At 44.7% G+C, this 15,188-nt stretch overlaps 1 protein-coding gene across 1 annotated transcript in view; it reads right to left on the bottom strand.

The window, feature by feature from the left end:
• The window catches only part of Hydin (HYDIN axonemal central pair apparatus protein), a 307,836-nt gene that overhangs the window by 137,343 nt on the left and 155,305 nt on the right, over nt 1–15,188 (bottom strand). Inside the window, exons 21-22 of the mRNA XM_021171126.1 lie at nt 14,806–14,949; nt 9,052–9,365 (exon numbers count right to left, since the gene is read on the bottom strand). Of these exons, the coding sequence (XP_021026785.1) occupies nt 9,052–9,365; nt 14,806–14,949 (458 nt within the window). The remainder of the gene's footprint in view (nt 1–9,051; nt 9,366–14,805; nt 14,950–15,188) is intronic.

Genomic DNA, 15,188 nt, shown 5'->3' with positions numbered 1-15,188 from the left:
AAATGCTATTGCATATTGAAAACATGTAGTTTTTAATTTTTATTTTATAGTATGGGCTCACAGTTAAGAGTTTGACTTGAATATCAGGAGAGATTTTGGACTTTGAATTTTAGGACAGTGTTGGGAGTGTTAAATGCCAGGGACTGACTACATGAATTTTGCATTAAGAGGCAAATAAGAGATTTTGATGGCCAGGGATGGGATGTTATGATTCAAAGTAGTGTGTTTGGGTATCACACTGAAAAGGGATGTGGTGTTTAATCTTGTGATGGCTAATTTTCATTGTAAAATTCACTGGTTTTAGAATCATCTATGACACACACATCTCTGGTATATTTGAGAAGATAGTTCCAGAGAAGTTTGACCAAAGAGGGAAGACCCACAGTGTGGGTGGCATAGTCCTATGGGCTAGGGTTATGTGATAATGTGATGGTCCTATGGGCTAGGGTTCTAGACTAACCAATAGGGGGAAAATGAAAAACATACTTAGCAGCAGCAATCACTTCACTTTGATTTTCTTCTCCTCCTCCTCCCTTTCTTTCTTCTTTCTTTCTTTCTTTCTTTCTTTCTTTCTTTCTTTCTTTCTTTCTTTCTTTCTTTCTTTCTTTCCCCCTCCCTTTCCCCTTCTTCTTCCTTCCCCTTCTTCTTTCTTCTTCTTTCCCCTTTCCCTTCTTCTTCCTTCTTCTTTCCCTTCCCCCTTTTCTCCTTCCCCCTTCCCTTCTTCCACCTTCTTCCCCCTTTTCCCCTTCCCCCTTTTACCTCTTCCCCCTTTTATCCCTTCCCCCTTTTACCCCTTCCCTCTTTTACCCCTTCCCCTTCCTTCCCCCTTCCTTCCCTCTTCCTTCCCCCTTCCCCCTTCTTTCTTACCCCTTCCTTCCCCTTCTTACCCCCTTTTACTCCCTTTTACCCCCTTTTACTCTCTTTTACCCTTTCTTCTTCCCCCTTCTTCCCCCTTTTCCCTTTCCCCTTCTCCTTCTTTCCCCTTCCCCTTCTTCTTTCCCCTTCTCCTTCTTCTTCTTCTTTCCCCTTCCCCTTCTTCTTCTTTTTCCCCTTCTTCCCCTTCTTCCCCTTCTTTCCCCTTTCCCTCTCCCTTCTTCTTCCCCCTTCCCCTTCTTCTTTCCCCTTTCCCTTTCCCCTTCTTTCCCCTTTTCCTTCTTCTTTCCCCTTCTCCTTCTTTCCCCTTCCCCTTCTTCTTCTTTTTCCCCCTTCTTCTTCTTTTTCCCCTTCCCCTTCCTTCCCCTTTACCTCCCCCTTCTTTTTCTTTCCCCTTCCCTTTCTTCTTCTTTCCCTTTCCCCTTCTTCTTCTTTCCCTTTCCCCCCTTTTCCCTTTCCCCCTTTTTCCCTTTCCCCTTCTTTCCCCTTCTTTCCCATTCCCCTTCTTTCCCCTTCCCCTTTTTTCCCCTTCCCCTTCCCTTTCTTCCCCTTCTTCCTCTTCCATTTCTTCCCCTTCTTCCCCTTCCTCTTCTTCCTAAGGCTTCTCTGTGTAATCCTGGCTGTCCTAGGACTCACTCTGTGACCAGGCTGGCCTTGAACTCAGAGATCTGCCTGTCTCTGCCTCCCAAGTGCTGGGATTAAAGGCATGTGCCATCACTGCCCAGCCCCTCTCTTTGATTCTTGACTGAATGTGTATGTGACCAGCAGCTTCACAGGACCAGGGGGCCATGATTGACTGTACCCCCTCAAAGTATGAAACAAGATAAATACTTCCTTCTTTAAGCTGCCTTTGTCACAGCACTGAGAACATTAATATACTTTGCTGTGGCCTTGATGAGACCAGTCTGGTATAAGAAAAGGGTTTTCTATGCCTTCCCAAGAGATGAGAGATTCTGGGTTTATCATCTTGGTGTCTGAGGGCTTTTTGGCTCCCATATTTTAAGATTCTGGGATGGGGTTGTACTTGCTACAAGACCATAGAAGAGTAGAAGGGGCCCTTGGTGAGCCTGAAAACAGTTACTAAGGCAGGAGAGCTCAGTATGTCCTATGGACATGTATGTTGTATGAAGAACACTTGCTTTAATTATGAAACTTCCATTAGGACTAGAAATTACCTCCATTATAGGGGCTAAGAGTTCAGGGCATGGGGTTATAAGGGTTAGACGGACAGAGCCTGGACTCCAATGGGCTTAGTCTGGCTCTATAGCTCAGGACCCCCAACACCATGAATTCAGTACATGTTAGAAAAGTTCTATTTTCTCAAGCAAAAGAATTAGAGGAATGATGAAGACAGAAAATCAGATTTCCTCTCTCCTCCCCCCTCCTTGCAGAGCTTCCATTTCTCTCCCAGTTATGCTGAGTGACTGGTGCTCACTCCACAATTGAACGAGAAAACAATGTGCTCTGTTTCAGCGGGCACTTGGCTCCCTCGGGCTCTCATGTTTGATTTATCCGTAATCTAATTTGGAAATGAAAAGCCCAAGTGGTCTGTGGAGACCACTCAGGCCCCTTGCTTGGAGTCTTAACGCTGGGCTCAGCTTTGTAGCTGTGAGTAGCTGTGAGACCAGGCAGAGCTGTACCCTGCATAGGACCCCCACCTGGCGCCTGCTTCTGTAGTCTGGTTTCTTAAAAGCAAAGGACACTTCAAGGGCAGACATTTCCTCCATCCATTCTTATAAGCTCTGCTGAAGCATCTTGAGATGTTCAGATAGATTGAAGGGACAAACCCAATGAAAGACCCATCCTCCCAAGGGAGGGTAAGGGCCCTAGCCCTTTAACAATACCCTTGTTATATGCATATGTGTGATGTACATATGTATATGTGAAGGGCTACCATTATGCACAGGCAATCTAGATTACTGTCATGGGATCAGCACATGCCTAACGCAGAGACTGGCACTTTCTGATTCTGAGTACTTATTTAGCATACTTGTCCATTTTGCTTATTTGGTTTATTTTTAAATTTTTAAAACAACATCACCCATGATAATTTGTGGTGGTGGTGGTGGTGGCAGTGACGGCGGTGGGGGGGGGGGCAATGGTGTGTGCGCATGTGCACATGAACGTGGATATGGAGGTCAGAGGACAGCTTTCAGAGCTTTGTTCTCTCCTGGCACTGTGTCACCTGGAGCTCATCAGGCCTGCTTGGCAAGTGCTTTCTTCTCCCCTGAGCCCTCTCACCAAACCTTTCTGTCTTTATTCTTATGCGTGACATGGGGGCTAACTTAGAAGGAAATGTATCCTCAAATAGGAGAGATACTTTAAATGAGTAAGAATTATTTATAAAATCATGCACACGCACACCTGTACACATCTGTCTAGGGACCTTCATACTTGTCTATGCAGGACCAAAAAAAAAAAAAAAAAAAAAAAGGCCTATATTTTTTTTTTTTTTCCTCTCCAGCCACAAAGCTCAGAAGAATTCTAACTAGAAAGGAAAGGTTAGCGTTGATATGTCTGATAAAATGACCTTTAACCAGTGTTTTTCTGTTTTTCTGATGGCACACATAGAGACTTTCTGGAGGGCAGGTGGCATTTTTGGTTGTTATATGTGACATTTATGCCATGAGGTTTTTTATTTGGCGGGTGCCAGGAAGCTGACAGAAGAGATCCTTAAACAAGTTATGAAAAAACCATCTTCCTCTTGCCACAGTAACCAGGAGGAGATGCTGACTAGCTCAGGGTACTGCCAGGCTTTGGGGCTCCAGAGATACCAGGGAGGATGCACTGGCCAGCCTCATGGGGATTAAGAGCCGACTGGAAGGATGGATGCTGAGCTTTAAGTACAGGTGTGACATACACCAAGAAAGTCAAGGTACCGGGGCTCACAGGATGGGCTCTGCCCAGGGCAGGAGCCTCAGAGGAGACTCTCCTGAGGAAGAACACTGAACCTAAGACTAGAGGATTGACCAGGAGGAAGCTAGCAGAGAGTGGGGAAGAGCTTGCAGCAGAGAGGAGACAGTTACACAGGAACAGCTCTGGATGGGGCAGGAGCCAATAGTGAAAGAAGCAGAAGATGTTCTTATGGTGTATATTGAGAGGAAACCAGCTAGGAAGAATGCAGGGACCAGGCTGGCCAAGGATCACTGAATAGCACCCCAGGTATCTCGCACTCGATTCTGAAGAGCATAGGTAGTGTGAATCATTACAGACGTAAGCCAGGGGAGACACATGCATGCTCTTTACTAGGACCCTGAGCAGAAATGAGACTGCAGTGCACGTGTGGAAGCAGAGGACACAGGAAGGGCTGTCACAACCACCCACATCACAGGTGACGGTGAATAAAATAGTCAGAGCAGTGGAGACAAAGAAGAGGCTTTTATAAGGTACAGCAGGTGGGTTTGATGCAGTAGGTGGAGTTTGGATGAGAGAGGATTCTGGTCCTTCCTGGGGAATAGTGATGTCACTTGCTGGGACAAGGAGCCCTGGAGGAGAGGGCAAGGAAGGAAGAAACAGGGGTGGGGTGGGGGCAAGAATTGCCAAATGTTGTTGGCCATGAGTCACTTGGGAGACAGCCAAGGGAGGAAGACATGGAAGAGTGCAGTGAACTTAGAGCTGTAGTAGCGGGGACCAGAGTCTCAGCAGCAGAGGTGGGCTGAAGCTATTAGGAGGCTCAGTCACTGAGAAGAAGGGATGATAACTGGCAGAGCTGAGAAGGAAGGGCAGAGTGGCGGGAAGAACAGCAGGGGGCATGGAAAGGGTGGCCAGCTACTGCTATCAAGGTATTGTTCTGAACACCTCTGACTCTGTTCCTCTCTTGATGACAACACACGTCTCCACCGCTCTAGGTGTTTAAATTCTGTGTGGCACACTGCGCTGTTACACGCAACATCCTCCATTATCTCTTCTCACCCAAGGAAGGCCAAGCTCTCGCCATGCTGGCAGATCCACTTTGCCTCTTCTCTGAGTCCATTCTTGGCCTAGGCCAGTGACCCTCCCTATCCTCAGCTTCTCAGCCTCAGTGGCGCACAAGTGTGGCCAGGACGGTAACTACTAGCACATCATCTTCCTGGTTGAGGACAGGGCGGGAGGGTGGGACAGGAAACGTAACTAAATAGGTCTGATCAGAGTGAATCTTCCCCAGGGATTTAGAGTCTGGAAGAACACAGTCCAGGGAATCCTGGTAGCCATTTGGAGACTGGGAGAAAAGCTGATCTAGGAATAAGGTCAATCCTTGATGGCAGCGGAGCCAAAGGACAGAGGGCTCATCTGTGGTGATGGCGTTATACAAATTTGCCTTAAGCCAGGGTGGGGTTAGACCTATTCTGGCTCCATCTTTTGAGTTCGGCTCAAGGTCCAGGTCTCTTCGACTTACAAGTCCAGCTTACATCCATGCCCAGTTCCTGTGATTAGGAACGCTCCCTTGCTTCTGCTCTGGGACATGTGTCTGTGACATCATAGGGTATGGTTACTTCCTTCCTCAGATCCTGTCATTACAGTGTGTCTTCTAGGGTTTCCACATCTGCTTCCCCAACTAGCCTCCGGGCAGGGCCGGCCGGTCTTGTTCATGTTCACATCCCTGATGCCACATCTGAATAACTTATCAACCCTTTGATTGAATGAACAAATGCATTATAAGCAAAGACTCTATATAAAGAGACAGGAAGATACTGAAGAGAGAAAGAAAATGGCTAAATATATGCATGAACTGATGAAAAATTAAATGTATCATATTCAGCACTGGCCAAGTACATTCTCAAAATGTCATTATTTTAATTATGGAAATGGCCTCTCAAAAAGTAAAAAAATAAATAAGGCGTGCCCTTGCTCCCAGATGAAATAAGCTCATTTAGCTGTGCTGCATCAGAATAATTTCACAAAATCTGGTATGCAGAGTGCATTAGGTCAGGTTGGCTGATTCTTTCCATAATTATTTTAAATGCTCATCTACAGAATTTTACTCCAAACCCAAACAGTCCATGGCATTTAATGAGCAGGCTCCAAGGCTCAGGCCCAGGACTGGCTGCCAGCTTCGATGAGACACTGGGTCATCGCTAGATGTCTACCGAAGACGTCCAGAGCAAGCCATCGTTACCATGGTAACAAGCACAGGCAAGAAAAGGGCCGTTGTCTTGTATAAGATGGGATTATGTACTGGAAGCACTGACAAGCCACTAAGGACATAATAAGAGGTCTCCTCATTGAGAGTGGCTGTGCACCCTCCACGGCTGTCAAAACATGCAGGGAGTAAGTGTACATTACTTCATCAGTCCTTGTCACAGACTAAGAAAATGGTCACCATCTTCTACTGTTTTCTAGTTCTGTGCATGTCTAGACATAAAGAAGGTATGGTCCAGAAACAGAAACCCACACAAATGTTCAGAACAAGCAATATGAAGCGCAACGGGCTTGGACACTCAGAGCATACTCCGTAATGTTGGGTTTGACGTGCTTATTAGGAAAACTAAGATGGCCCATCAGTTAAAGGGACCTGCTGCTAAGTCCTGACGACCTGAGTTTGATCCCCGGGACTCACGTAGAAGGAATGAACCAACTCCTGTAAGTTATACCCTGACCTCCACGTGCATGCCATAGCCTCCACCCCACCCCAAAACTAAATAAAGTGAAACATCAAACTGTAGAGGCAGAGGAGGAAAGCTCGGCTGGTAAAGTGTTTGCTGTAAGAGCATGAAGACACAGATCACACCCAGAAAGCATGGTATGGTGTGGCACATGCCTGCAATCCCAGCACAGGGAAGGTGGCACATTCCAGAGGTTCACTGGCCAGTCAGCCTAGCTTCTTTGAAAAGCTCCAGGCTAGTGAGAGACTATCTTAGAAACCACAGATGCCTGCAGAAGAGGGAAATTAGATCCATGTCGCATCCTGTACAGAAATCAGTTCAAGCTGGAGCAGAGATGTTAATTTGAAACTTGAGACAATGACAGTACAGGCATGGGTCTAGGTTACAGATTTCTGAATGGACACCTACTAGCACAGGCAACTGCTCTGAGAACTGACAAAGGGACTGACTGTATGAAGGGGGAAAAAGCTTCTGCATAGCATCTCTCCCCCTGCACCCCCCATCGCAGCCAAACCATCAATGTAGATTAAGGAGACAGAAAGGCAGGGAGACTGGGGGCGGGAGTAAGGAAGAAGAGGAACCAAGTATGTATGGAAATGCTACCAGGAAACCTATTGGAAGTGAATTCTTTTGAATACAAAATGTCATATAATCTCATATTTTCCCACATTTATCCATTGCCGATACATTTTTGAGATTATAATACAATCTCCCTTTCCTTCAAAAATAATATTTCCCCCTTTCCTTGTAAGCTAATTTAAAAAATTACAAACTAATTTTAAAAACCATGGTGGGTGGTGCTGGAAAAATAGCACTCAAGGCTGTCCTCTGGCTTCTACACGCATGTGCACATATGTGCATACATGTGCACAAGCACCTGTACATACAGACACACACAGACACACAGACACACACAGACACACACAGACACACAGACACACACACACAGACACACACACACAGACACACACACAGACACACACACACACACGCAGCTGTAGACACATGAGCATGCACATACACAGAAAACTCTGTAGCCAATGAAACCAAAGCAAAGACAGACAGAGCTGCGACCAACTGAAAAGGCTCTTCACAGCACAGGAAAAGGTGAACAGGCTGAAAAGCCCACTTTCAGAGAGGGCTGGAGCTCACCAGCTACACAACTGACCAGGGGCTAAGTTCCACAGCAGACAGGCAACCCCTGCAACTCAACAGCCAATCCAAATCCCCAAAGGCACACAAGTAAGGGACCCATTTAAAGATGGGTTAATGAGCTGAATAGACATCTCTATGAAAATGTACACATAGCTAACATTTGCATCCAAACCCTTTGACATCATCAGTCATCATAGAAATGTAAATCACAACCACAGTGAGAGAGCCAGCCCCTCACAGCTCTTAGCATGGACCATATTCCATAGACCACCATAGACCAAGTGTTAGTGTGCCAAGCACAGTGTTCTCCTGCCAGGGCGCACCATGGGGCAGCTGCTATGAAACTGAGTGCAGAAGCCTTGTAAATTAAAAAACAAAACAAAACAAAAAAACCCCAAAACCAAAAACAGATCTAGGAAACTATCAGCTCTGTGCTAAAGCACTGTGTAGCACATATGGAACTTTGGCTTCTATCCTTGGCAGTAAAAATAAACATATTTATCAAACCACTGTTTGATTCTGCAACCTCACTCTTGGATCTTCATGCAGTAGACTAAAATCAAGATCTCCAAGAGAGCTGAGCTTTGCAGCGATGTTCCCTGAAGATAAGACTTTTAAACACTCCAGATGCCAAGACAAACGTATAAATAAAACGGAGCATTTACATACAGCAGAGAAGAGTATCAGTCCACTTTTATGGATGGGGATTCTACAGTATGTGACGACACGGGGAGAACTCAGGACATTATGTTTTATCACTCGGCTGCAACCCAGAGCTAGGTTTTAACTTCCTTCAGGAGCCTCTATATGGCTTTCCACAGTGACGAAGTCAATTTGCCTTTGCCCAGAGTTCCAGTTTCTCCATATCTCATCAATGCTATCAATTTTTCTTTTATAAACAGCTATCCTATGATTTATCAAAAATAATCACATTCATAAATCAAAGAGAGGAAATGGGGGTTGCCGACAGGAGAAGAGAGTGGGTACCAACAGGCATAAATTAGGCTTCGGTTAGGTAAGAAACAGCAATGTTCGAACATGGAAGTCTGCTTATAGAGCAGAAATGGTGAAATGGCCAGCTAAAAACCACAATGACTTCATTTTTGGTGATGAACTTTTAGTGAGCTAGCCACTAGAGTCCAACAGGAAGTAAATGTTTGCATAGTCCTTCTCAACTTTGGGGTGATGGGGTTTTCCAAAATAGGTTCACTTTTCTGTTTGGAAATTTGAGTTTTAGATTCTGTTCTTTTCAGTCAGTGATGACTCATCAGACTGAGGATACTCACGAAAGGCTAGTGCAAAGAGCACAGTTAACCCCGAGGAAAGCTACAAAGGAACTAAGTGAGCAGAACAGGTCTACGGGCCTCCTGGAGATGGTGGGGGAGGGGGAGAGGGGGAGAGAGGGGCGTGGCATGACGTGACGTGGCGTGACGTGGCATACCTGATCTGATTTTCCTCGTCGTCCACCAAGAAGAACCAGCGGAATTTCACAACCAAGGGGCTGCAGTTGGTGATCATGATGTAGCGAATGACCTCGGTATCGTTCAGGATGCAGCCGAAATCTATGTCCATCACCTCAAAGCTGAGGTTGGGGTAATGCACTTCAGCACGCAAGCCCAGGTTGTCCACCTGAGGGTGTTCTAGATACTTAATTGACAGAACCTCTTCTGCCACCCAGTTGTTCAGGTCGTTTCTGTAGGAGGGATCAAACTTGATCAGCAGGTGTTTCTCCTCATCAACCTCCAGTTTTATAGGCTGTAAACAAGATAATATGATGTTACCAACTCATATATATATATATATATATATATATATATATATATATATATATATATATATATTCTGTATTTCGCTGTCTTCAGACGCACCAGAAGAGGGCATCAGATCCCATTACAGATGGTCGTGAGCCACCATGTGGTTGCTGGGAATTGAACTCAGAACCTCTGGAAGAGCAGTCGGTGCTCTTAACTGCTGAGCCATCTCAGCAGTCCCCAGTTAACAACATTTGCACTTTGAAAGTTTGACATGATATACAACACAGGAGAGTCAAAATTTTGCACATCTACAACACATGCTTGTGACCTGCAGAACTCTGAACCCAAACAAATCTCATTTCCTTATAATATATTCAGCCCAGACAAACTGTTGAGCCGTTAGCACACAGATCTAGATAGCTACAAATATGTGTGTGTTTGTGCATGTGCATGTGCACGTGTGTGTATGTGTACATGTGTGAGAAACACAGAGAGACACAGAGAGTGGGGAGAAGGAGGGATGGATGGAGGGGGTGGGGGGAGAGAGGAGAGTGAGTGACAGCAGAAGCACTTCACTGTCTAACCCTGTCTCAGAGTCATCCCTGCCTTTCCGTGGTCACCTTCATCTGGCACACATGTACCTGGGTACCATCTAGATAGAGACGCCTCCACACATCTCTGCAGATCTGTCTTTGAAGATTGATTCTAAATTGTTTTGAGAAGCAAGATTTTGTAGCAACTAGGCACATTTACAAAGTCTAAAGTTTTTATGAAAAAGCAGGAAAATTAAATTAGAGATCCTTCACCATGCTGTTTCTCAGAGTTAATATTTTCGGTAAATGTTAGTTTTAGGCATGATGGGTAAAGAGTTGGATTCTATAAAAAATAGGATTTCATTATATCATCTTATTAAAAAATATTGTGAACTTTAAAGAACTGATGATAGGGGCCCCGAGAGTCGGCCTGTGGTTAAGAACATTTATTGCTCTCGCAGAGGATTCAAACTAAGTATTGAGCACCCATGCTGAGTGCGTACAACAACCTGTAACTCCAGCTCCAGGGGATATGAGGCCCTCTTCAGGTCTCTGTGTCCACCAGCACTCGTGTGTGTGTGTGTGTGTGTGTGTGTGTGTGTGTGTGTGCGTGTGCGCACGCGCGCTAATCTTAAGCCAGGAGAGATTTTTTTCCCCTGTAAAGGAGGGACTTAATCTCAAGAAGAAAGACTCTGGAGTCAGGATATTTGGAGGATCTGGTTTCTCCCAGTTCCTAGCTGTATGACTCTGGAAAGAGAGGAAAGCTCAGTTTTCATATCTATAAAATGGGGTAATGGTAGTACCTCCCTTCATGCCTGTTCTGAAGATGGTGGGATGAACGTAAGTGATAATATATATTATTCATATAGCGTGTAGTGTATAAACATCACCATCTCTTCTCAATAAAAATGATGGCTAAATGTTTATCAGTTTTTATTGAAGTCTGACCATAACAAAGGGGTGGGAACCTCATCAAGGAAAAGTCTGGATGCCACAGGCATAGACTGCTACAGAAACCCACAACCAATCAATATGCAGTGTTGTGGAGCCTGCTCTCAGTGGATACCTACAAAATACTCCGCACCCAAGGCTTAGGGAGCATTGCAAGAGACAGGGTGGAAAGACCGTAAAAGCTGGAGGATCAGGGACTGCCTCCTAGCCATGTCACACGCTGCATGCATAAAGTCTCACCAACATGACTCCCCAAATGTGAGCTGGGAAAGGGTGGTATGTAGACTAAGCAGGTGATATTTGGGGATATATATGCACATGAAAGTGCACATATGCAATAACAGCTGATGAGATAAAGGGGCCAGGGTTAAGGGAGAGACAGATGACGGGTCTATGGGAGGGCTTGGGGGAGAAGGGAAAGGAGAACTGTAATTAAAATACAATCTCAGAAATGAACAAAAAGGGGGGTGGAAAGGCTGAACAACACACTAGACCCTACTTCCCCTTTTCCTTTGGGTGCCGGGGAGTCAACCTCAGTCTTCATGAATTGCTACCCAGAGCTATACTCCCGGCTTCTGTTTCTGAATTTTACTGGCTGTGATGAAATTTTTAAAAAGTCATGGTTTAAAATGATCTGATGCAAAAATCCCAGCTGCCAAAGTTGCATGGTTTCTGTTAGATGGACAGAGTGTTGTGGGTCAGTGTTACAGTGGTCTATGGTCCCCTGTGCTGCATGGATGAATCTCTTCCTTGTCGATTCTTTAAACAAGGGGATGTGAATGCTCAATCATTCCTTGCATCCAGAGAGCATCTTTCTGCTACCTTTCTTTTCAGAGGATATTATAGCTGGCTATAAAATCCATGCATCACAATTTCTATTAAAACTCTAGTCATTTTCCTGATAACATTAAGTTCTTGTGGAGAAGTCTTAGGCCACTATAACAAAAACCTTCTTATAATAGTTCTCTTCCTTTCTGCTTAGAGACTCTTACCGATGAATCTTGTGACTTCATTGGATGTCTCATTGCTGCATAACCTATATCATTCTGTCTCAGGACAAGTAGTGACCTTATTTTAAAAGAACTTTCAGATGATTTCACTTGTATTAGAGGAACTGGAACAATGAAACTCAGCTCATTTCTCCAGTCATCTTTACTTCGACCCTAGTTTCCCTTGAGTTAGGCAGCTAGCTTTACAAGTATCTTATCTATCCTTGTAGACACCCCACATGCATGTAGTCACATTCATGCATGCTTACTATTTATATATGATGGCACATTATTCGTACTTGTCTGCATTTTACTTTTCTCTACATAAGATCATCCAATATCTGCATTTTGAGGATATTTTATTTTTAAATTATGTGTATATTTATATGTCTGTCTGTTTACCTATCTATCTATCCCTCTATCTATCTATCTATCCCTCTATCTATCTATCTATCTATCTATCTATCTATCTATCTATCTATATCTATTTATCTATGAAAATACCTTTTGAGGCCAGAGAAGGAGTCATAGCTCCCAGAGCTGGAGTTACAGGCAATTGTAAACCACCTGATGTGAGCACTGGGAACCAAACCCCAGTGCTCTGGAAGAGCACTAGGTTCTCTTAACTACTGAGCTATCTTTCCATCCCAACTCATTTTTTTAAAGCTTCATAGTTTTATATTCCTGTTATCATTCACTCAATCAATCACTCAAGTCTTTTTTGGTCCTAAACCTTGACATTTATAAACAGTGGCCTGATGAATACCCTTGCACCTTGCATGTGTGTCATCTTATATCTTGTGTCTGTAGGAGAAATCCCTAAGTATGGAGAGTCCTAGGTCAAAGGACACTGCTATTTAAAATCTTGGTAACTATTGGCATATTGCCTTCCACTATACTCTGCTCAGCATCACAGAGAGAGTATGCTTCTGCACACCCTGCCTAAGCTAAGTGCCATCTATTGTTTGCTCTTTGCTAATCAGAAGGCTTTAGTCCATGCTGTGTGGTCTCTGTTTTCCTCAGTGTTTAAGAGTCATTTTCTTCCTGTGAACTCTGCTCTCTCCTGACTTTCTATTGGGCTATGGTTTGTGTTCCTGTCGATTCATGGAAGTTCTCTATTTTTAACAAATTTCAATGTTTTATTAAGGTTATATGAATAAAGATATTTTAAAATATCTATGGAGTGTGTGTGTGTGTGTGTGTGTGTGTGTGTGTGTGCTGAGTTTCTAAGTACCCCATGTGTATGTGTGAATTCATGAAGGCCAGAAGATGGCATCAGGTCCCTTGGAACAGGGGTTACAGTGGTTACGAGCTCCCATACTGGTGCTGGGAACTGAACTCAGGTCCTCTGCAATAGGAACCAGTGATCTTGACCATGGAACCATGGAACTAATTATTGTCCTGGAGTTGGTCCACTATATACTTTTCTGAGGCCAGTATATCTGAGGATGAGCAGGCTGTGGGCTCAGTTGGGCACTGGAATGAGGAAATGGGTGAGGACAGCCTTGACCCCACTTGAATATTTTGGCCCAGGTGTCTGGAGAAGAGTACTATTTTTGTTTTGTCTGTGTTTTCTGGATGGGGTTTGGTACATATGGAACCCCCATCTTCAGAGTTCTTCTCTTATGTATGTCTCTCATCTCAGAGATGCTCTGGCACCATTGGGCACAACAGCTTCTCTCTTCAAACATCATGGCAACATTTTCTAGAATGCAGATTTTTGTGGCATTTCCCTCCCCCAATTTGCCATAAAAGCCATCTATCTAAGTCAGCTCATTCTTTAGTTACATTTATCTTCTATCCGTTTGTTTATTGCTATGAGCTCTTCATTTTTGGAGGGGGAGAAGATTCTGCTTTTATCCCATTAGAACCACAAGAACAACAACAGTGGGCCTGGGGTTGGCGCTCATGCCTGAATCTTCATACCCTCCCATCCATCTGCTCTGTGCTCTGTAATGTCACCTACCATCTCTTCTTTAAGCACCAATGCTTCATCATGGTGGTTTCTTCAGAGCTGAGTCATATCAGCTGACTCTCTCTGAGGCTCTCGAGAGCTAACGGCCTGCCTGTACCACTGGCTTTCCTCAGCCAAGTCCCACTGCGGTCTATTTTCTCCCGTGTCTCACTTGGGGCTTACCTCTTCTCTATATTTCCGTGTTGAGGAATCTTAGCTGGTCGTCCCTGTCCTTTGGTTGGAGGAGACCATCTGGGCATTGTCTGACCAACCATCTCCCAAGTACTCTGCCCCACCCACTTCCGAGGTCCATCTTGCAGAGTGTGGCATATAGCAAATCTCCTTAAGTCACAGGCTCCCTCTGCTGAGGTCTGGTGACTGTTTCCTGCCTTTGTTTCTACTTCTCCATTGGTAGGCTCTCTTGAAGGGAAGGCTGAGCTCTTAAAAGTGTGTGTGGTCTTGATTTCTCCTTCAACCCTCCTCTTCCGCAGCTCTGTAGCATCACCTGCCCATGGCCTTCTATTCTATTGTAATCCTCACGCCCAGCCAAGAGCCATGGGGACATTCGCAGTAAGCTGTTGCTGCTTCCTGCTTCAGATCTGCAGCAGGGACAGGCTCACAGCCTTTCCTTTCAGCTTGCATCAATTTTGTTAGCATTTGAAGCATTTGTTAGCATTTGGCTCATTCTCTGGGAGACTGGACTTGACGAGTTCCTCATGTAAGGGACTTTGGTTAGATTTCCCTAGTAGGAAGTCATTCGTTGCCTTGTATAAATTACCTTCATTATGCTGGGCAAGAGATAATGGGCTAGCCTACTGGGCTGGAAGGTCTTATACTATGCACGAGTCTTCCCACTGACTGACACTTGTAATAATCTATTGATTATTATTTGTAATTATCTGTATTTTCTTTCCTATTAGTTTCCTGGCTCCTTTTGTATTTCCTTTTCTGGACTGAGATTAGGCAACATATTTTTATCCCCTTCCTTTTCACAGAAGCTCCTTGCCAAGTTACCTTAGGGGTTGCAGGCAGTAGGGACTTATCAGTCTCACATATGAAGAAGGGTCCGGTTGTGGAGAGAAGCATGTTCACAGGCAGGGTGGTGATGTTCTTTATCACCAAGGACTGGTAATCAGACTCCAGGTTAGTGTTCGGCTTCTGGGTAAGAGGAGAGGGGAAAAGAAGGAACAAAACCAAGTCCCAGTAAGTACAGTGATCCCAAGGAACAAAACCCTCAACACACACACACACACACACACACACACACATAGACACACACACAGACACACACACAGACACACACAGACACACAAACACACACAGACACACACACACAGACACACACACAGACACACACACAGAGACACACACACACACAGACACACACACACACAGAC

The sequence above is a fragment of the Mus caroli genome, chromosome 8, assembly GCF_900094665.2.
Source record: "Mus caroli chromosome 8, CAROLI_EIJ_v1.1, whole genome shotgun sequence".
In the NCBI taxonomy this organism is placed as follows: Eukaryota; Metazoa; Chordata; class Mammalia; order Rodentia; family Muridae; genus Mus; species Mus caroli.
Note: the sequence above shows the minus strand (reverse complement) of the source record. Positions and strands in the feature narration are given on the sequence as shown.